Source organism: Chionomys nivalis, chromosome 9, assembly GCF_950005125.1.
Source record: "Chionomys nivalis chromosome 9, mChiNiv1.1, whole genome shotgun sequence".
In the NCBI taxonomy this organism is placed as follows: Eukaryota; Metazoa; Chordata; class Mammalia; order Rodentia; family Cricetidae; genus Chionomys; species Chionomys nivalis.
Window position 1 is genome coordinate 49,439,984 of NC_080094.1, and position 23,157 is coordinate 49,463,140.

At 44.8% G+C, this 23,157-nt stretch overlaps 1 protein-coding gene across 3 annotated transcripts in view; it reads left to right on the forward strand.

Annotated features, from left to right (window-relative positions):
• The window catches only part of Fbn1 (fibrillin 1), a 204,883-nt gene that overhangs the window by 130,744 nt on the left and 50,982 nt on the right, over nucleotides 1–23,157 (forward strand). For all 3 annotated transcript variants that reach the window (XM_057780310.1, XM_057780311.1, XM_057780312.1), the window contains 16 exons: nucleotides 316–435; nucleotides 661–798; nucleotides 1,180–1,230; nucleotides 2,777–2,902; nucleotides 3,804–4,031; nucleotides 6,337–6,462; nucleotides 6,628–6,756; nucleotides 7,566–7,691; nucleotides 7,796–7,921; nucleotides 9,056–9,178; nucleotides 10,185–10,310; nucleotides 11,911–12,036; nucleotides 19,141–19,263; nucleotides 19,410–19,532; nucleotides 20,947–21,072; nucleotides 22,965–23,087. In XM_057780310.1, the coding sequence (XP_057636293.1) occupies nucleotides 316–435; nucleotides 661–798; nucleotides 1,180–1,230; nucleotides 2,777–2,902; nucleotides 3,804–4,031; nucleotides 6,337–6,462; nucleotides 6,628–6,756; nucleotides 7,566–7,691; nucleotides 7,796–7,921; nucleotides 9,056–9,178; nucleotides 10,185–10,310; nucleotides 11,911–12,036; nucleotides 19,141–19,263; nucleotides 19,410–19,532; nucleotides 20,947–21,072; nucleotides 22,965–23,087 (2,040 nt within the window). The remainder of the gene's footprint in view (nucleotides 1–315; nucleotides 436–660; nucleotides 799–1,179; nucleotides 1,231–2,776; nucleotides 2,903–3,803; nucleotides 4,032–6,336; nucleotides 6,463–6,627; nucleotides 6,757–7,565; nucleotides 7,692–7,795; nucleotides 7,922–9,055; nucleotides 9,179–10,184; nucleotides 10,311–11,910; nucleotides 12,037–19,140; nucleotides 19,264–19,409; nucleotides 19,533–20,946; nucleotides 21,073–22,964; nucleotides 23,088–23,157) is intronic.

Here is a 23,157-nt window from a genome sequence, read left to right on the forward strand (position 1 = left end):
GTTCATTTTCATTTGTCTCTAGCTGGCATTTTATTTGCCATCTCTTAATAGATGAAGAAAATGTTGTGCCTTCATAATTTGAATCCATAATTTTCTCCAGATTTTTCTGAATATGAAGACTCAATCTCGTGCCAGTTTCTATACTGAAGAAATATGCTCAATTAGTATTTTGACATTCCATCTAGTTTGGAAAAGCCTGTCTAGGCCAGTGTTACTATCTAATGAAGAGTACATGGTAACAATTAAGGCCAAAGTCAAAGCACGCCTTTTGTGCCCAGGACCAGCCTTCAGTAGTAATGGAGACTTTCGTTTCAGACATCGATGAATGCGAGTCCAGTCCGTGCATTAATGGAGTCTGCAAGAACAGCCCTGGATCTTTTATTTGTGAATGTTCTCCCGAAAGTACTTTGGATCAAACAAAAACCATCTGCATAGGTACGCCTCCTTCTGAGAAAGATTCTTCAGTGTTTATCAATAATTGACTCAGTGCTACTGTGCTTAATGGCTGCTTTGTTGGCAACCGAAGTTTAGCTATAAGACAGACATTGGAAATGATCATTGTTCCTTGTTTCAGAATGCTAGTCAAGCTGTAATTCTGGTGTATGTGTTGGATTTCTGATAAGATTCTGTTCGGTGTCCATCACCCCCCTCTTTCTGCAGAAACCATCAAGGGCACTTGCTGGCAGACTGTCATCGACGGGCGGTGTGAGATCAACATCAATGGAGCCACCTTGAAGTCCGAATGCTGCTCTTCCCTTGGTGCTGCCTGGGGGAGCCCCTGTACCATTTGTCAAGTTGGTAAGAGAAGCCACCACCTCACTGGCTACTTTGCTTATTTAGGCCCACGTGGGAAATTTAAAGATGACCTTGATGAAATCATGTTTCTGAATCGGAAGCCAGAGAAGTATCCATTTTATGTGATTCTGGTCAGTTCGCTACTTCCTAGCTCCTCCATGTGCTCACGTGGTTAGCTTGCAGGGTTTCCCAGAAGCACCAATTCCTGCCAGCTGGGCTTTGCTAGTGGGGGCATTTCATTACGCTCTTCCTTATCTACACAATCCCATGCTCATTCATAGGAGCAGGATCAGCTCCCGGTCCAGGCACTCCCTCGTGTTTCTCAGGCTTAGCGTTCCTGGGAAGTATGGATAGATGTTGATGTTGCTTTGTTTTCCCCCACAGATCCCATATGTGGTAAAGGGTTCTCACGGATTAAAGGCACACAGTGTGAAGGTATTTATTATTATCTATAAACCGTGTGTTTTTGTGTGTATGAAGAATGCTTGTGTTAATTTGCCCTGGATAAAGGAGTAAAGGAACTTGGCAGCGAGAAGTACCATGCTGAGAAAAAGAAATCACTGAGGACCGGAGAACAGAGCAGATGTTAAATGCACAAGCTGTTGCCTGTGTCCCATCACTGTGGCCAAAGGATGGTGTGGCTGGAAATGCTTTAGGATGACCACGCACAGTTTGCACATGAGGAGCAAAAAAGCAAGACTGTCCCTTTTTTGGAGACTGTAAAGTTTGCATTCTCAGTCAGCCCCATTTTTATTGTTGCCCCTTGGTTATCTGCGCCACATTCACGGGTGACTTAGAGGGGTGCACGCAGTTGTCCCTGTTTTCAGGGTCTTTGTGGACCCTCCCCAGTTTGCTGTGGTTCTTTCTCACGGAGTCCTGAGTAGATATGGGTCATGGTGACTAACACAGCCTCACATGACACAGCCGCTGAAATATTAAAAAAAAAAAAAAAAAAAAGGTTAATCCCATATGTGGGATAAAATGAAGTTTTTTCCTGTTAAAACAAAGAGGAATACTACAACCCCCACCCAAAGGCTTGCTTTCCAAATGATGACTGAATCCTTTGGCTTTTTTCTGGTTCAAACCAGCCGTTCATAACTTATCTGAGCTGTAACAGCACACTTTGGTGTACAAATGGCCGAGGAAAATCCCCCAAGGAGTAAGCTCTCTGCAATTCACTTCCATTTAGTTTTCCTTCAAGAAAACAGTGAGATGCTTCCTTTATGCTCTTGACTTTAAAGGGTGACCTCTTTAAAATAGACACAGTGTGTGTATGCATGTGTGTGTGTGTGTGTGTGTATGTGTGTGTGTGTTTGCATGTGTGTGTTTCCTAACTAAGGTTTCCCCCCAATTGGCATTTGGATTGACTTTCTTTGAATTAATTCGATGATGTCTGTTTTTCCAAATTAAGTTCAGAGAACACACTGCCCCGTGAGGCAAATTGGGGAGGGTCAGTAGGTCTGGGCAGCCCTCGTGGATGATGAATGAACGTTCATGTGTGTTGACTCTTCCCCCACCCAACCACCCAGCCACCTGGGCTCAGTACTCCTGGATCCGCTCACACATCCCACAGCAGGATTTGATTTTTATAGAACTCAAGCTCAAGCCTTTTCTTCTTTGATAATTTGGAAGGCCACACTTTGCCTGTTTTTAGTCATCTAAGCTCCTAACACTAATATAACAACCCTCCCAGCCTTTCTTACCAGAACAGTCCCCCTAAACCCTTGGGCCCCATCCTACTACTCAAATGCTATTCCCAGAGGCCAGTGGAGAGACTCCTAGCTTTAGTGAACAGACCCCTGGCTGCTATTTAGACAACATGAGATGTTCCTATGAACTGTTGGGAGGCAAGCTAGTGCTTTGAACTTTTCAAGTTTTTGTGATAGTCATTGTGAATCTGTGAGTGGGGAAAGCCAGGATTAACTTATACAGATGTATTGACTTATACAGATGTATTGACTTAATGTTCTTTCTTTTTCAGATATCAATGAATGTGAAGTGTTCCCAGGAGTGTGCAAAAACGGCCTGTGTGTCAACTCCAGGGGTTCATTCAAGTGCGAGTGTCCCAATGGGATGACCTTGGATGCCACAGGAAGAATCTGCCTTGGTAAGGATGAGTAAGATGCAGTTGGTACACACACACACACACACATACACGCACACGCGCACACGCACACACCCACACACACACAGGCTTAGCTCATCTGTTAGGCTCTATGGTGGTGTTCTGACAAACTGCCTTCCTAAGGAGTTAGAAAGCAGCGAGGGGACTAGTCTTTCCTTGTTCTTTCCATTCTTTGAATCAGAGCCGCTGCTATCACTATTGCCCGTCTGCCATGAGCTGCGGGACACATGCTGAGTGGCAGAGAGAAGGGCATTTGCACTCAGTGGGGGACTATACCCCATTTCTTCTAGGCCTGTGCTATAACAGGTCAGATAGGTCCTTATAGGAAATCCATGTTGATATCAGGAGCAGAAACACTCCCTCCCAGGAGAGGGAGGAGATGGGGAGGGAAGGAGGGAGGAAGGGATAGAGGGAGGGAGGGAGGGAGGGAGGGAGCAGGGCTATCTCTACTGTTGTATGGGAATCTCCATGCCAACTGCTAGAGTCCAGGGGGTTACTTCACATCCAGGCATCCCATCCCAGTGACACGGGAGAGACTAGACATAGAATCGAGACTTAGAGTCTTCAGAAGGCTGCTCCATGGCTCTTAGCCGTGGTGTCTGCCTGGCTCCTAGGGTCACTGCTATAGAGTCTCACTGCTAGGACAAAGTCCAGAGCTGTCTGGTTTCTTGCCTTTGACCCTGGAGGTGAAATCATCTGTAATACATACCTGACGCTTCCCAGGAATGCTTATCACATAACAGTGGTTTACATCTGAAAAAACATGCAGTCACAGATAGAGCAAATTAGCATGTGCTATATTTTCCCTAACCAAAGTTGGTAGTTTTGGACAGTGAAGGACAGCTATCCTCAGTCTTCCCGCCCCCCCCCCCACCTCTGACAGACATCCGCCTGGAGACCTGCTTCCTGAGGTACGACGATGAGGAGTGCACCCTGCCCATCGCTGGCCGTCACCGTATGGATGCCTGCTGCTGCTCGGTTGGGGCAGCCTGGGGCACTGAAGAGTGCGAGGAGTGTCCAGTGAGGAACACCCCCGAGTATGAGGAGCTCTGTCCCCGAGGACCCGGGTTTGCGACCAAAGACATTACGAATGGGAAACCTTTCTTCAAAGGTACATTGCTCCCGCGGCTGATTGGTTTTCTCTGTAGACCAGGAGATGCCCTTTGGTGAGCCCAGTGTGCTGCAGAGACCATGAGTGTGGCCATTCCCTCAGCATTCCAATTTCTGAGAAAGCTCTCTCTCTGCTCCCTCTCCCCTTCCTACCTCTGGCTCTCTTTCTCTACCTTCCTCCCCCCTCCCTCCCTTCCTTCCCTCCTCCCTTTGTCAGTGGTAAGCTCCCTCTAGTCCCTACTTCTCAGAACTTCCTGAGGTCTCTTACCTCTTCTGTCCATTAACTAGTAAAATAACCCTTTAATAGCATCCTAGTTGAGAACTAAAGGGAAGTCAGATGCCACCTGCCCAGACGGTGTGACTTGACCTTTAGTGCCCCATTTGAAGCATTCTGTTGCTAGTGGCGGCAAGAGAATGCACTGTAGTTCACTGTGTTTCAGATGCTATTTTCTGTCATGCCATAATCGGAAGTCCATGTTAAAATCAGAGGTTATAACTTTAATTCTAAGGATAGCTTAACTTTGATGGACAATGGCATGGTGATTGTTTACTTTAGTATATGAAAAGAAAATGATATTACCAAGTGTTCTGTTTATTCAGGGGGTGGTGTTGGTGGTGTTTGTGTTGTTGTTGTTGTTGTTGGTGGTGGTGGTGGTGGTGGTGTGTGCGTGCGTGTGTGCGTGTGTGTGTGCGTGCGTGTGTGTGTGTGTGTGTGTGAAGGACAGAGGCTAAAATGGGTGTCTTATTTCTTGAGGTAGTGCCTCTTACAGAGCCTGAAGCTCACCACTTTTAGCTAGTTGTCCAGCAAGCCCCCAAGGTCTTCATATCCCTACCCTCTGGCCCCAGCGCAGGGCTTACAGATCCATACAGCCATCCCTGGCTTCATTATGTGGATGCTTGGGATTCAGACTCAGGTCTTTATGTCTGCACAGCAAGTTCTCTCCCCGTGAGCTGTGCCCCAGCCCCAGTTTACCAAGAATTCTGATTTTCTTAGTGGAGAGCTTGTTCAGTCTGGCCTGCTGTCTCTCATGTTGGGCTTTGGAAGTCTGAGATCTCCCTAGCATAATCTCCATGATTGATTCAAGTCAGAAAAATGGGAACTAAGTTCATAAAAACTGAATAATTGTCTTTGTACGAAAACGGAAGGTTTTCCCCTTTTTTCTTCTCTCCGTCCTGTTCTTCTCTTCCTCCTCCTCTTCCTCTTTTCATCTGTTATTCTATGAGATTGTGATCATTAAAGCTGTCCTGTCCAGAGATGCAGTTTCTAGATGACCACCTCAAACTTCTCCTAAATAAATTCAGAAGCATGCGACCCACAAGCTGCGACAGTCTGCCACCGCAAGGGACTTGAGGGTCTTAATTTAGTCCTCCAGTTCTCGCTGCCATGGCATTCTGCAGAAATGAACTTCTACTTCCTGCTTTTGGAAAGGCTCCAGTAGGGGAAAACCTGGCTCACATGTTACATATATATCGCCTTCTTATATATAAGAAGCTCTTTAAATTATGGCAATGATATGTAATTCTGAGAAAATTAAAGTAGTATGGATTATTTGTGAATAATTTAAACTATAAACAACATCTTTAAATTCTCGAAGTCACTTTAAGTTGTATTTAAGAAAGTCTCAAGGAGTCAAATAAGAGCCTTATCCTACTTTCGTGATGGTTGTAGTGATGGGTGGCCATGGTGGGTGGGTCAGTGGGTGAGCTATGGTGGCCATGGTAGCTGTTGTGGGTGTAGTGTGGTAGCTGTGGTGACTGTGGAGGCTGTGGTGGCCATGGTGGCCGTGGTGGCTGTGGTGTGGTGCCTGTGGTGGCTGTGGAGGCTGCGGTGGCCATGGTGGGTGCCTGGCTGGGTGATTGTGGTGGCTGTGGTGGCTGTGGTAGGTGGCTGGCTGGGTGATTGTGATGGCTGTGATGGTCGTGGTAGGAGGGCGGGCGGGTAGCTGTGGCAGATGCTGTATTTGTCATTGCTCATGTGCGTTAAGCGGTATTTACCATTCAGGCATTCATTGGCCAATGATTACCAAGTGATTGCTGTGTTCCAAGAAGTGACCAGGCTGCTAGAAGTCCCAATCAGCACACCTAGCTTTCTTAGCAGTGTTCTCTTAAAACGCAGAAGTCAGAATGGCTAGGGATGTTTATGAAGTACTAGCTCCCGGATTATCACACATTTGTTTAGCTGAATTTTGCCAAGACCTTAAACAAGGCCCTCCAACGTCCTGGATTTAAAGTATGGACCCCATGAGATGTCCCAACTGGTTGCTCATAAGCTTCTCTTCCTTGCATTTTTTTTTCTTTTCCTAAAGATATCAACGAGTGCAAGATGATACCGAGCCTCTGCACCCATGGCAAGTGCAGAAACACCATCGGCAGCTTCAAGTGCAGGTGTGACAGTGGCTTTGCTCTGGACTCTGAAGAGAGGAACTGCACAGGTCAGTGTGTGGGTCTCCAGGGGTGGCAGGTGAGGAGCCTTTCCAAACTCCCTCTTCCCTGCGTGGCTGCGCCCCTTTCCTGCGTGGCTGCGCTCTTCCCTGCGTGGTTTCACGTTGTAAGCTCCTCCCCACCCTCATTGTCCCTGCCCCCTGTTTTGCATGCAGACATTGATGAGTGCCGCATATCTCCTGACCTCTGCGGCCGCGGCCAGTGTGTGAATACCCCAGGCGACTTTGAATGCAAGTGTGACGAGGGCTATGAGAGTGGATTTATGATGATGAAGAACTGCATGGGTGAGTTTGTGCTGCTTTAACCAGCGTGGGAAGCACAGGCCTTCGGGAAGTCTGGGTTCCTCAGAGGGATCATCGTTTCCCAGGCAATTCCTGCTGCCCTACCGTCTAACCAGGGAGGGCAGTCTGTGGTAGAGGGAGACACGGGGTGGGGGTGGGGCTAAAGAATCATGGCTGAGACTCCAGTGGAAATTGTGAGACCCTGAGCGATTTCCACACCTGATAGAATGAATTGAGAACAATTCTGTGGTAAGCTATAGGAGGAGCCCCATCTCATGGTCTGACAGTTCTAGAAAACACTGTTGACGAAGCTGCCTTAGGTCAGGTTCCCCATGAACAAAGTCAGAGATGAGATTTCTACACAGAAATGTGGTGGACTTGGGTGTTGGTTTGAAATTTGGTTTGTTTTTGCTTTGTTTTGTGATGGGTTTGGGGGGAATGTTTTGAGGGAGGAAGCCCTCAAAATGGCAGAGAAGCAGGGTAGCACAGAGTCAGGTTGCATGGCAGCACATTCAGGTCCTACAGGGAGCTCTGGAGGTAAGAATGGCCCCAGGGTGAGATAAGGTCAAGGCTTTTGATTTCCAAGCCAGTCGATCAATGACTGGCTATGGATTGCTTCTAATGTGGGAAAGCGTTGTGACCTCTCATCTTACAGACGTCTCTGAGTGAAGTGGACAGCCATTCTCTCAGAAGGGAACTGAGAAGCCGTCAATAGCCAGGACTCCCAGCAACTGAGGGTTAGAAAAGGGGCTGTCCTGGTAATGGAGAACAGGGCACCCGATCTTCAACATGGGGTCTTTTCCATTTTACAGATATTGATGAATGCCAGAGAAATCCTCTCCTGTGCCGAGGAGGCATTTGCCACAACACAGAAGGGAGTTATCGCTGTGAATGCCCTCCTGGTCACCAACTGTCCCCAAACATCTCCGCGTGCGTTGGTAAGGAGGAACTCTTCAGCCCACGGTGTGAGGTCAGTTGTTTGACCCGTCTCTCTGCCACATTCAGACACTCACGTTTCTTGCCGCTCCTTGTTTCTAAACAGACATCAACGAGTGTGAACTGAGTGCAAACCTCTGTCCCAATGGCCGTTGTGTGAACCTCATAGGGAAGTATCAGTGTGCCTGTAACCCGGGTTATCACTCGTCTCCCGATAGGCTCTTCTGTGTTGGTAAGTTCTAGCTTCCTATTTATTTCCTCTCTTTGTAAAACGCCCCCAGTTCCACTATCATAGGTAGATGCATTCACTTCATCTTTCCGGTTTTACTGCAAGTAAAATCCCATAGCCGCTCACAATACTTGCCTCTCACTTTCCTCTTCAATGAAGCAGATGAATGAAAGATACACAATCTGATGTATGCTTTTTTAATAATGAACAAAGCATATGCATGTCAAAGCAAATCAGCCAGTGATAAGTGGCACCAAGATGAGCTAAGTGTGGCAAGTACCATGGAAAACACAGACAGGCACGAGGGGAGGCCTCTGCCCCATGTGGGAGAGATCATCTGAAGATATTAAAGAGTGATCGTAGGCAAGAAGGTTGTGGAATGTTCATATCTTCCCCTTAAGTATGTCTGGCACCCCTTAAGTATGGGTTTTGTGGGACCAGAATTTGGCTTTGTGGTTGGTCCCCTGTAGGCTTAGTCCTGCTGTGGCAGGTGACATAGGAGGCCCTGTGGCTTTATCATGCCCAAAGTCGAAGTGAAATTGCATGAATGCTGCCAGTGTAGGCCTGGCTTGGGATGTTCACCGTGTGGAACTGCCAAGGCTCAGATGGTTTCCACCCAAAACCATAAATCAGCACAAATTCTTTTGAAATCTAGCCAAGGACAACTCAAAACTTCAATTTAGGTTCTTGCAAAGAATCGGAACCCTAGCCCATCAAACCATAATTCAAGTTTATAACCGAATCAGTGACCAAGAAGATCGCCACAACCGTAAACACAAAAGAAGGTGCTTCAGTCAGTTTTTATGTGCTGTACCGGAATACCTGAGACTGGCTAGTTTATAGGGATAGAAATTCATTCCCTCGTAGCTCTGGAGGCTGGGAAGCAACAGCAAAATGCTGGCATCGGGCACGGGCCTTTTTGCTGTGCCAAATCTGTGAAAGGCAAAAGAGAGAGAAAACAAACATGGCCAAATTCACCCATTTTATGATGGCACCAATGTCACCCAGAGGATGGAGTCCTCATGGCTTAATCACCTCTGCAAAGTCCCATCCCTTAATACTTCTATGGCAGTCGTTAAATCTCAACAAGAGTTTGGGAGATAACAAACATTCTAATGTTCTTCCCACTCCTCGCAGACATCGACGAATGCAGCATCATGAATGGCGGCTGTGAAACCTTCTGCACCAACTCTGAAGGCAGCTATGAGTGCAGCTGTCAGCCAGGGTTCGCACTGATGCCAGATCAGAGATCGTGCACAGGTGAGAAGCTTTGCCCTCTGGTTCTGCCTCTCAGTGACAGTCTCCCAGGCGGAGTTGCTCAGGGCCTGGGCTTTGAAATCTAACAACCTTGGGTTCAAGTCCTTGTCTGTTTGCATATTTTAGTTGTGTGCCTTTCAGCAAGACACTTGGCAGTGGATCTTCATTTAGAAACTGCAGTTGAGAGTCTATGAGAGAGGAAGTAACAGCACTGGATAAATGGAACAGAAAGCATTTTATTCATTAAACAGAATCTCAGATGGTTGGATCTTGAAACTATTTTGGTGCAATTCTGAGTGGTTTAAAACCTCCATCCAAATCTACTGAACTGAAAGAGTACTGGGTCATCTTGGTGCTCCGTGCGTTTGGATGGATGCTGAAGTCTAAGAGCCCCTCTCCTAACTTACACTCCCGTCTTCCTATCTTATACTGCAAGAGCCAGGAAGCCAAGGAGAGATAAAAAGTAGAGTGGCTGACTCAGCCTTTGAGTTTTGGCTCTGATTAAAAAGAGCATCCCAAAAAAAAAAAATAAAAAAAAAAAAAAAACCAAAAAAAAAAAAAAAAAAAAAAAAAAAAGAGCATCCAAACTTAGAAACCACAGTGATTTTGTTTGACCTTTAACACCCTCCCCGCCCCCCCAAACCCACCTTTATGTAAATTTGACTGTCCAAAGTAAATGTCAAAGGAACTATTTGTAACTGGACAATGATAAACTATGATTCACCATCATTTTGAATTACAGATTCACGTGTTTAAATTTTTATTGCTAGTGTTTTAGAACAGCGTGGCGGCCATTGTGTCCCTAGATCAAATACTGAGACTTTGAGATTGACTGGCTCCTCTGGTCACAGGATGACCGGAGGGGGTGATTTATACAAAGCTAAGGAGGTGCCCACCTTCTCCACGTGGGCTGAATTCCTTTAAGCTGGGACAGTTACTGCTTCTTCACTGGATCGTGGAGTCAATATCAATGTCTGTAACATGCGGTTGTTGATTTTCTTCTCTTTAGACATTGATGAATGTGAAGATAACCCCAATATCTGTGATGGTGGTCAGTGCACAAACATACCTGGAGAGTACAGGTGTCTGTGCTATGATGGGTTCATGGCGTCTGAAGACATGAAGACTTGTGTGGGTAAGAAAGCAGGTGTCATTGGCTAACTCACCTGCTCAATCGCGGGTATTGTGAAATCATGCGAAGATCATGTTCATAGTCCCTGATTCCTCTCCTGTCTGATAACTTTTATTGTAAACCAGTTGTTTGAAATTTGCCTTGGGAAATGCTGACACTTTCTGTGTTCTAGAAGTATTGTTGAACTTTGAGAATGCAATTATGGGGCTGGAGAGATGGCTTAGTGCTTAAGAGCACTGACTGACTGCTCTTCCAGAGGACCTGGATTCAATTCCCAGTACCCACTTGGCAGCTAACAACAATTGGTAACAATCTGTTTCTAGGGAAACTGACACCCTCACTCAGACGTACATGCAGACAAAATACCAATGCATATAAAATAAAAATAAAGTATAAAAAATGCAATTATGTTATCTGGAACTAGGCTGAGCCTTTTTAAAGTCCCACTTTTAAGCAGCAGTTAGTTTAGAAGTGGTTTTTGAGGCATTACTGACAAGACCCTTCTGGGACTCTCCTAGGGTCCCTGTCAAGCATAAGGTTTTCTAATTTCACTCTGAGGAACGGGCGTCATTGTAGGGTTTCAGTGAAGGCCGGGAATTGCAGGACTGCATGGACAGTGCTTCTCCCAGCCTGGATGGTTTGTGTCTTGGGATGAGTGAGTGTACCACTGCCCTGAATATCTGCAGAAGTCATCTGTAGGTCACTGGTACCCTCTCTGTCTGTGCTCTTTCCTGACTTTTACCTGGGTTCGTGATGTCATGTGCTTCTATGTGGTATCATCTGCCATAGGCCCAGGTCTACAGTTTGTTCCTCAGTAATCTGAGAATAACCTAGAACCCACTTAATTTATTTTCTTTACCTTGGGACTCACTGCCTAATGTCCAGAGCCTAGAAAATCATTTTGTCTATCTATTGTCCACTTTTTAAAATTTTTTTTAGTTGTTTCTGGTGAGAAGATCATTCCCTCTTGGTCAGAAGTAGGAGCCCAGGATGGGCCTTGTGCACATTTATTATGTGGATGGATATTTTGCTGGCATGTCTGTATGTGTGCCATATGCATGCCCTGTGCCAGCAGAGACCATAAAGGGGCATTGAATCACTTAGGACTGGAGTTACACACGGCTGTGAGCTGCCATGTGGGTGCCGGGACTCAAATCCTGATCCTCTGGAAGAGCAGCGGTGCTCTCTCTCCATTCCTTCTGCCCTGTCTTTCTTAAATGTGGAAGCTAAGTTGCAGGCATCACACAGAATCTGTTATCTTACCACAGAGAATGTTAGCACCAAGAAAAACCATCACATAAACAAGCTTCTAGTCAGCAGGAGGCAGTGCATGTACTGACCACCTGACCCCTCATCACAGGAAGCATAGAGTCAGGTTACACGATTAGCCAGCGCTAAAATAATGCCAGTGTACATGGACTTTCTTGTGTTCTTTTCTGAGCTAAAGCATTTAAATACACTGTTTTAGACCATTTGCTTTCCAGGATATTTTAGGGAAAGCCTCTCACTGTTTCTTAACTTTCCGTCACAGTTCTTTTGTCTCAGGAGAAAGCATCCATCACAGCAGAAACCTGGATTTATGAACCGTGTCTCTGTCTTTCAGATGTCAATGAATGTGACCTGAATCCAAATATCTGCCTCAGCGGGACCTGTGAGAACACCAAAGGCTCGTTTATCTGCCACTGCGATATGGGCTATTCAGGGAAGAAAGGAAAAACTGGCTGTACAGGTACGCCTCCTTTTCCATACCAGTCGAAAACTCGGGCGCGCTAAGAAGCTGCCATCATAACTGCAGCTCGACACAAGTTCTTAAACTCAGCATTTTGACTGTGTTGTAGGTGTTTTGTGCGCCATACTTCATTAGTTTAGCTTCTGTGCCTTTTGAAACTTTTCATGCTTTATTAGACCCCAGGTGAAGTCTGTTCTGCCTGTGGAAATAAAGCTCTGTGGTGTTGGATAAGTTAACATGACTAAGGATATTTTTATAGGTTAGGAATCATAGTTTCGGGTCGCATTAGCGACCAGGCTAGTTACTGAACACTCACACCCTGTATCAGAGCAGAACCTTCTGATAATCTTCCTGGCCAGCTCTTCATCTTACAACTAAAATTGTCTTTTGAAGAAGAAGCCCTGTATTCCATCGGCTCTTACGAGCCCTTCCACTCCTCAAGCTAGAGACACATTCACTTTTTACCCTAAACAAGCCTTTATTCGTGTGACTTAGCTAATGTCATAAGAGAATTAAGCCATTCACAATCCCCTTGTTTGTTATCTGCAGCTGAAGAAAGCCTGTCACAGTATTTCCAGGAGACTATACAATTCACTGCCAAATGCAAGAAGCCACTCTGTGCCACGATGCTGTTTTATACACGTTTAGTTGTTTTCAAACTTGCAGTGATGACTTTAAGCACATGGAGTGGCAGACAGAGCAGTTTTACTATAATAATTTATATTAAAGTTACCTATTATTGGCACATAACGTAATTTAAACCATCACGGAGAACATAGTGAGTTTGAAATAGGTAACTATAAAAAAAATTAGGGGCTGGAGAGATGGAGGAAGATAACCCAGTGGGTAAGAGCCCTGACTGCTCTTCCAGAGGACCCAGATTCAATTCCCAGCACCCACACGATAGCTCACAACTGTCTGTAACTCCAGTTCCAGGGGATGCCAATGCATATAAAATAAAGCTAACTAAATTAGAAAAAAAAGAGAATGGGTTTTTTTTTTTTCTCCCTAGCATGACTCCCTTAGGGAAAACTAGCTTTAAAGAAAGAAAACAAACAAACATTTAATAAGTAGTGGGCTGGACTTGAATTCTAAATGCTGTTTGGCAAGCCCTTGTGACTTAAACATTAACATTGGCATTTGATAGTTTGAGGATGTGTGGATCCTTCTCTTAATTATATCAGTGTATTTCAAGAAAGCATCTAAATATATGTATCAGTTAATAAAGTGGCTGTGTTAACTGTTAAACTTGCTAATACACACCAGTAATATTATTGATGATTCAGAACTGTCAGTCTCCCCAAACCATTGAAAGAGTCATAACACCGAAATGCATTTCATAGAAAGCCTGGCTAAGGGTCCTTCCTGGCAAATGGCAGGATGCTTCCACTCATCCATAGAGACACTCGGATACAAATGATTCTCGGGTTCAACTTTTATAATCAGCTGCCAATGTCAATCTAAGACTTGCTAAGGGACCGAGGTGTAGCAGTGTGACGAGGAAGGTAGACTTGTTCTGTGCTGCATTGTAATGGATCAAGGGGAAAGTAAAGCTCACTGAAGTCCAAGCAGATGCCCATGGTGATTCCAAAGAGACCAAGTCTCTAGGACAGTGTGCATTGCCTCGAGGGAAAGAGAGTGTACAGCTCCATTTTCCAGAGTCCATCTAACTGGGGAATGTGCCGTGTGTGTCCTTCACCCTGATGAAAGGTTATGTCCACACTGTGGTTGCATCACACATAAAAGAGATACCGTGTTCAGGAACTTACCGCCATTTCAGACACGGTATGTAGAGGCAACCTGAAGTCTACTAAAACTTCGGTATAACTGTTTGCCACACATACGCGAAATTCATTTTTTAAAGGGAAATGTTTACTTTGTGTGCAGAAAGGCTTGTTTTTATAACTGAATTTGCAAAGATGCTGAGACTATGGGGGACAGGAAGTACTCACTGTGCGCTGGATGAGTCAGTGCCGGTGTCATGGAACAGCGTTCACCTTTTAGTAAACCCTACAAAGAGAAGGACTCAGAGAAATCCTGTCTTCCCGAAGGGCCAGTGCCTCCCTGTCCTTTCCAGCTGTGCACAGAATGACGTTTTGGTTGGCGATATCATGGTAGCATGGCTCAGGAGATTCACATCTGAAAGAGTAGAGTGCTGGATTTTGTCCTGGGTTCTTCTTCTGGTTTGTGAGCGTGAGCAAATCACCCGGGTCCTCTGCCTTAACCAAACAATCCCCTTGGACAGAGGACTTGGCAGTGGCCTATGGGAGGAGGGGGCTGCATTAGGGCAAGAAGAAAAAGATCCTCTGTGAATGACCCTGCTAGTAACAGCCAAGGGTATCACACTGGACCGGAAATGACTTACACAGACAGGAACTGGCACGAAGCCTCACACACTTCAAAACAAGTTTCTAAAAATCAGCCAAAACGTCTTTTCAGTCCCACATAACTACGGCTCTTTCAGGCTGGTTTCAAATTAGTGTTACTCACAGCTTTGAACGCCGTCAGGTCGCCTTGGTGACGGTTGTGTTAAAGACAAGTGTTTATAATGTCCCAGACAACTAATATAAACGGAGATGCTTATCTTACCTAATTGGATAAGCAAGACGCACTACAAATAACAGCAAAAAGAGACGTTTCAACTGTGTCCTAACCACACACACACACACACACCACGCACGTACACCCTGCTTGTTTAGATAGGATTTTTAAATGAGTACCCTGGGAAGCAATTATTAAGAACACATATGCTGTTTCCTAAGGAGGGACTTGATTTCATGAGAACAAAAATCACCCTCTGGGCTCCATTCCAGCCCCGTCTAGATATTCCAGCTTTCTTGTCATTACTGATTGTTTCCATTTTAACAAATAAACATGTTTTCTTCTCCCAATCACATCGGCAGTGTTAAGAATCCACCCACTGACTCACATTCCCAGCCCACACAGATGCTAAGGGCTTCATTTTTTTTCTTCTTAAGCTTTGTCCAAACTGTGGATACTGCAGAGGGGAATGTTTTGAGTTCATGAAGAGAGAATGCACATTTGCTTGAAACCGAGGATTCAGTGGGTGGGGTCACAGTTCTCCTGTGACCTCTGGGGCTCATGCTAAATAACTGTAATCGGAAGAAGATAAGGACATTTCAGGATGCCACCCAAGTGGGTCTCGGCTTTCACAAGTTCAATTTTAAGAACCTACCTGACCTCACATATGCTCACTTTACCAGTGGATACAGTGAGAATTGTGGAAATAGCTAGATTTCAGGATAAAACCGTGTCTCAGGCTCTCTGTTCCTTTCGCATGAGAACTGGTCCTGGCAGGTCTCAGAGGCCTGCACTTCTGCACCAACAGCCAGTCATTTCCTCAGGCTGTCTTATCACGGTTTCTCCTCCACTGGCTGTCAGGCTGCGGAAACTCTGTGGGTGTTCACTACAGTTAATTGTTTTGGCTCAAATTTTGACCCAAATTAAGAAACCCAAGTAGCCCTTGCATTTAGGCTGCCACATTCTCTTCCTCAACCCTCATTCTAGAGATTCCCGGTATGTTAGTACCATGGGACCAGGACCCTTGGAACGGACGGTGTCTGGAAGGCAGAAAGACAGGCATTTTTGTGTGGGTGGCACAGCCTCTCTCTGTATGATGGCTGGGGGAGGCTACGGAAGAGGTCACAGCACATCCCATACCCAGGTGACAGATTTCTGGGCTAGGCAGAGCCCTGCCGTGGAGTCTGCTTGCAGATCACCCTTGCCCTTCCAGAGAGCCCATGGGGCTGCAGAGGCAGCGGCATCAGCCTGAATTTGAATTTCTTTGCTTTGCTTCGCTTCCACTTTTTCTGAAAACTGGATTTTCTGTCTGGGGCAAACTTGTGAAGAATAGAGAACATTTGTACAGAGAGAGATGTTCTTGGCACGCGTGTGCTGTTCCCTTCATGCTATTGAAGAGTGTTTCAGTACAGTGCTTTTGTTTACTTGCTTTCCTTATGGCTCAGTTTCCCCTCTGTTTGCCAAAGTCTGTCATGGAAACAGTTCATCAGTAAGAGTTGGTGTGTGTGTGTGTACACATCCATACTCGTGCTGGCGCTGTTAACTCAGAAATGCATTTGCAGTGTGTGACCTGCCGTCTTTCACATCTGCTTCTTACACACCAAGCACGTAAGCTACTAAATGATGAATCATATTTACAATGTGAGGCTTGAATATGACCCTTGAACTGCTCTTCCCAGGGATGCCAAGCCCACGACACACAGTCTGTCGCAAACAGAATTTCTTTTCACCATGAAAGCATGACTTAAAAATCTAAAGATATTTTCTTGAATTAGAATTTTATATTACATATTAATGGTAATAATTAAAGGATATATTCTTCAATCAAAGGGAGTGGTCATTTTCTTAAAAGCATGTGAAAATAGTGGTATCTTGGACCATTAGACAGCTGGACAGAGAGAGGGAGAGAAAAGAGACAGTTGGAGGCTGAGTGGTCAAAGAACATGTTACAGATGTATGAAAATATTGCCAGGCCCGTTTTGTCCAGTGGACGTATTCTAGTATAAAGAGAAGAGTGGACAGTGTAGGAGTGCAGCTCCGCAGGCCCTGAGTCACTGTGAAATTATAATTGGTGAAAGGGGCTCATGGATTGCCATGCAACGTGCCCCCGTGTCTGCGCTCTGTGCGCTGGCACCCAGTTCGTGAGCTTCGGGAAAGGGGGCTGGAGGTTAAAATACACAAACACACACAGAGAGACAGCGACACGGGTCATCCTTGAATTCCCCAAGAATGCCCCCTTTATTGAGTTCAGGGGCAGATGATATAGAGATAGCCAGCCCCAGCCAAACCCACCAGAAACCACTCTCCTGCCATCATGAACTCCTGAAGGTCTTGTGCTCAGAGCAGCTGTAGGCACTCAGATCAGGGGATTACAAGAAATTAAGGATCTGAGGTCTCATTGCTCCCAACAATGGATGTTTCTCTGAGGCTGATAATTCTCGGCATTTCAATCTTTAAAACGGAGTTTAAAGATTTAAAACTGAAGTCACTGAGGAAATAATCTTTGTTACACATCTGTGTCCCAAGGGAAGTGTCGGTGGACAGGGAAACTGAGTCCGGGTTACCCTACCTCTGCCTTTTATTGGCTGCAGGGCCCACTCTCTGCCTTCCCTGAGAATTTAAATTTTCAAGAGCAGAATTCTAGTTCTTTCCACTTAGAAACTTTCTGGGTTCTGTTTCCATTGCTTTTCTTGTGGGGATGGGCCACCTGATAGAAAGGGTTTATTTGCCTCTTGACTTTGGGACATTTCACCATGGTCAGGAGACACGGCAGCTGGGAAACTCTGCCTGTGACAGTGGTTTACATGATGGCCTTTTCACATCTTGGCTGACCGGGAAGCAGATGTCTTCTTTAAGCTCTGCCCAAGTGATCACATCTGCTACCCAGGCCATGGTATCAACCTTCCCAAACGGTGCCACAACTGGGAAGCGAATGTGTACACACAGGAGCTTGTGGGAGACATTTCACGACAGAGTCCAGCAGCTTTGTGATATCTGGAGGCTAGCACACACACACCCCATACACACACACAGACACACAGACACAGACACACAGACACACAGACACACACACACACACACACGGCAGCTCCTTCTTTTCACCTAAGGTTATTTGCCGAATATTATGACAAGTATAAGAAGGAATTAGGATAGAACTCCATAAAAGTAGTGATTTGTGTATTTCTTTCTGAGACATATGACTATCATGCTTGGGGGCATCCATGTGAGTTCTATGGAGTCTGTTAGACCAGCACAGGAAGACTTGCTTTCCTGAATGTTTGTGTGACATTCAACACAATTATCCCTACAGTGGCCTTCTTTGTTTCTGTGGATATGGTAGGCTTTGTTGTCCAGTGACTTAAGGCTCCAGCCACAAGATCAAAGCAGTGTGTCTCCATTGCCTTGCCCCACTACTCTGTCAGCTCATGTGACGGTGGAGACCACATTAAAATTAGCTTCAACAACTGGCAATGATCATAACAACATTCTTTACTATGGATTTCATGTTGTGATTATTGGCGGCATTACAAAAGAATTCTATAAGAGAAACCTGTTATTTTATTTTGTGTTTGAACCCAAGGCCTTCATTCTAGGCTTAGGATGGAACATTTTAGCAAGCCACCTGTTTATTAATATTTTAGAGTGGCTGAACCGAGCTTCATTTGTAAACAAAAGGGTAAACAGAGCTTGTTTACCTGGTGTCTTTTTCGAGCTGCTGTTTGAGTGATCACTGAAAACCTTTGCAACATTTCCTATGCCTGTCTCCTTTTCTTGACCCAATATTTGTAGAATTATAGCCCATATATATTTGTTCCTAGTAAATGATGGAGTTAAGTATGAAGGTAACCCCTTCATATGTTGAGTTTGTTTGACAAAATAAATCAACACATCTTTATATAGTCTATCTTGGCTAAATTTGAGATGAAATTTTGGGGAATGGAGAATTTTGAAATCATTTTTGATCTTTGACTAACTTCACCTAATCTGGTATTTCTTTTTCTGAAAGAAGTTCTCTCTAGGTTGACTTGAGTTTTACATGAAATTTGTAAGAAGACTTAGGCTGCCAGGAAGCTAAGAAGAGTTGCATAGCTCCTAAAGCAACATTTTCTGCATATGATTGAAGTGATAATACCTAAAATAAGGATCTGATAAAAGTAAAATATCATGGGATAACAGTGCTTTAAATTTAAGAATAAAAAATATAATTCAGAAGTTTTCTGATTTGTCAGCATTATATTCCTATGCCTATAAAGGTGTAAAAATGCATAATTACGTATAGCTGTCTGTCTTAAAAAATATATTGCCAATAAAAATATGATCGTGCACACTAACCAAAGCCACCAACCTTTTAAGTTATTACTTGGAGAGAGGTTCGCTTTGCTGAGAGGTGGCTGGGTGCTCCCATAGAATGGAGGTTACCACAGCAAATGCAGTGACCTCATCCTTCCTTCTTCGTAAATGAAAATGCAAAGCTGTCCAATCGGGAGCTTATCTATGGGTAGACTTAAGTCATCAGCATCATGCAGAACTTTGTTCTAAACCGCTGGGTTGTTTATTTTCCAGATATCAATGAATGTGAGATCGGAGCCCACAACTGTGGCAGACATGCTGTATGCACCAACACAGCAGGGAGCTTCAAGTGCAGCTGCAGTCCTGGGTGGATCGGAGATGGCGTTAAGTGCACAGGTGAACTGAAAAATAACAGAAGTTGCATTCATGAACTACGTGGATTAGAAACATGAAACTATTAATTTTATAAAGTAAAATTTAATTTGTGTATTACTCGATGTAAATGCCGTGGTGTTGATAATGATGTAAAGTTTATTCTTAAGATCTGGACGAGTGCTCTAATGGAACCCACATGTGCAGCCAACACGCAGACTGTAAGAACACCATGGGGTCGTACCGCTGCCTCTGTAAGGACGGCTACACGGGTGATGGCTTCACCTGCACAGGTAGGCTTGCTTTGGAAACAGCTGTGGAGCTCTTGTTGAAAAGCATAACATCCCACATCAGACCAACAATTCTTTTTTAAGACTTGGGCATGCCAGTCAGGTAACAGAAATGACTGCTTATCTGAGATTAGATCCCCATGGAATGAAACCTTGTAGACAAGTCACCAAGTAGCCCTCTAAAAGCTAGCCCAGTGTGATTGTGTCTGTTTGTCTGTCTGCCTGCCTCTCTATATCTCACATCTCATATATATGCATACATATGCACATACATACATATGTATGCACATATATGTCATACACACATGTACACATATACATCTATATGCACATATATCTATATAATGACATTACTGTTCTAAAGCAAATCACGGTCCCTTTTATATGTGCCCACCTTTGTGCTTTGGTTACTTGCTGAGTGTATCAGACCCAAGGATAAGCTTGCTGTAGGAAGACACGAAGGGGTAGAGGGTGTGTTGTTCTGCTGGAGGTGAACAGTACAGACTTTCCCTGTTACTGCACCAGTGCGTGTTGGCATGGCAGCAGTTCAGAATTGCTCTATAAGCTTTCTCTCACTTTCTGATGTACTCATGAAATCATCTTCCCTCTTAGTTCTAATTAAAAGTCACAGAGTTAGCATAAACTTGCCCTCTGAATTTGAATGTGTATGATTACAAAAATATGTGATTGCATAATTTATGCGGATAGTTACATGTGTACAAAGACACTTCTTGTGTCAGGACTTCGGGATTAGATAAGATAGACCCATTACCCGTTGGCAATAAATGAATGATGTAACTTAGAACATAAACTTAAATTAATTAAATACACCAAAGCACTAATTTCTGTCTGGCACTACGAAATTATTAATAAGGTGTCAAATATGAGAGAAGGTAAGGGTCACTGAGCGACTTACTGAAAATTTTTACCATCGCTGAAATCATCTCTGCCCAACCCAGGGATTAGTATCTTGAGGAAAATATTGAAATTATACTTATTAGGCATCAATGCTTCATGCGCTTGGTATTTAATGTTTGTGACCTTGCCACTCCACCCTCTCGGTCACCTCTTTTAGCTGAGCCCGACGCTTGAGACATGGCCACACACTTTCAAATGTGTCCTCCCTGTGGGTGACTCTTCCTGTGGAAAGATCTTCACCTGAGTAACGAGTTTGACTTAATATTCACTTTGCAGCACTAGTGATAACTTAGCATTCAGAGCTCCACCTCTGTACCCCATACTGCTGCATATTCGACACTGGCATTCATAAGAGAAAACCAGTGAATTTGAATTTCTCTAACAGGAATTACGATGAAGTACGGTTATACTCAGGAACTTGGCAGTTATAAAAATTATAGGACCCGAGGCATTGGAAAGCGCTTGGCTGCAAAAGCATAGCCTGTGTTTCTGTCTGCAGACCTCGACGAGTGCTCCGAGAACCTGAACCTCTGCGGCAACGGCCAGTGCCTCAATGCCCCTGGCGGGTACCGCTGTGAATGCGACATGGGCTTCGTGCCCAGTGCTGATGGGAAGGCCTGTGAAGGTAACCATGGGGAAACTGGAAGGAGCTTTGCAGGGCTGGATGAGATTTGCTTATTCAGACATTAGGGCTTTTTTTTTTCTAGTTTAAACCTGAAATATGTTTCAGTTGGTAGAAAGGTCTGATGGTTAGGATTGTGTGCTTCAGGAGATCTAGAAGCGCCAAGAGTCAAGCCTCCTGACAAGCCTGTGAGGGATTATCTAGATTAGGTTAACTGAGATGAGAATCATCTTAACTCTGGTGGCACCGTTCATAAGGCTGGGGTCCTGGATTAGCTAAAATAAGAGCAAGCAAACTGAGCCGTACCGTTCCTTGTTCTCTGCTGCCTGGCTATGGACACGATATGGTCGGCTGCCTCAAGCTCTCATCACCGTGGCTTTCTTGATATGAACATGCATGAGTTAAAATAAATGCTCTTAATGCTACTGCTTGGGAGGGGGAACGTATTTTTGTCATACCAACAAGATAAGTAACTAATACGGGGGTTAGTCCTCAGGCACACAATTTCTGGTTATGCAGAGAAAACCTGGGCCAAGTGATCTGCAATTTGAGAACACAGGATGGACATAAGAGAGATGGAATGACCACGTACACCTAATTCAGTGTGACTCAGTTGTCCCTACTTCTAGAAAATAGAACTGTGAAAGCACAGGTCCCCTGGTGTTCTGTCTGAGGGTTGTCTGGAAGTACAGAAGCGTGGCTGTTAATCTCTGCTGACCTCCGGTTTCCACAAGTCAAGGTTTCCAGATAATCACAGCAGAGAGTTTGCTCCGTGTGTGGAATAATGTCCTAAATATATCTTAGAACATTCTCTAAATAGCTCTCACATGTAGACATGGAACGGGATTTGACATGTCCCTGGAGAGGAATTCCCTGGAATAGCACCACTCGCTTCAAGTGCTGTCTTTCTGGGATGGGTTGGTTGGACAGGAAGAGTCCCAGGAACCTGTTGGCTCAAGAATGAGCCAATTAGGACACAACAGATCCTTCTCCTTCCTCACACTTGTCAAATCTAAGCTCACTGTCTTCATTAAAAGTAGCAAGGGCCTACAGTGAACTAAAATGATCTCAGGAGAAATAAACAAATGATAAGGACCGGCAGGCGCTTAGGCAAGGCCCCATCAGTGCATCAGCCAATAACTGTTCCTTGTCAGACGGATACGAATTCAGAATTATTTCTCAGCTGTGTTGTACACGCTGATTTCTGAACACCCTTGGGTGTTCTTTATCTTGTTCATGTTCAAAACGCAGCACTGGTATAAAACTTTGAGGCAAGAAACTAGATGATGGCCTTGCTGGTGAGCCTAATACCTTGTTTGCTTCCATGCTCCCAAACCCAGGGGAAACAGGTACTAAACCTCCTCTCCTGACACGAACAGGCACGGGGCAAGTGTTGCTTTTCTTAAAACTTGCAGGAAGGTTTTGTTTGCTTATTTATTTTTTTTAATATAAATCATCACCAGCAGAGTGGTCTCCGGTCTGAAAATGAGTATAGGGACAGAGGATAAAATTGAATTTTAAAGTTGCCCCAAAAGGGTCTTAAAACTTTAGTTCTCTGCCAAAATTGGGGAATATATAGATAAGAAGAACCCAAGTCTACCTTGTTCTGTTTGGCTCTTGCTTTACAGCAGTAATGTAGACCCATATCAAACACCACAGAGATGTTCAGCCTGTAACTTGGCGTGTGATGAGGCCTGAGGAAGCAGAGCCCGTCACAAACAAGGCTTCTGTGTGCAGAAAATCCCCCACAAGTCTAGGGACTGCTTAGATTAGTACCATGTAGACTAGACTGCATTTGCTTAATGCCAATATCCATTGCCTAATCTTATTGGATAGTTTTGAAAATGGAAATTAGAAAGAAAACCTCTCCCTCTTTGTGTAACCCCTCCCCCCAGATATCGATGAGTGCTCCCTTCCCAACATCTGTGTCTTTGGAACGTGCCACAATCTCCCGGGCCTCTTTCGTTGTGAGTGCGAGATTGGCTACGAACTGGACCGAAGCGGTGGGAATTGCACAGGTAAGGAATCACTCATGTTCAAGATGGGCTCCCAGGTATCCCAGGGGGTGCCGTTGCTGGGGGCATCACC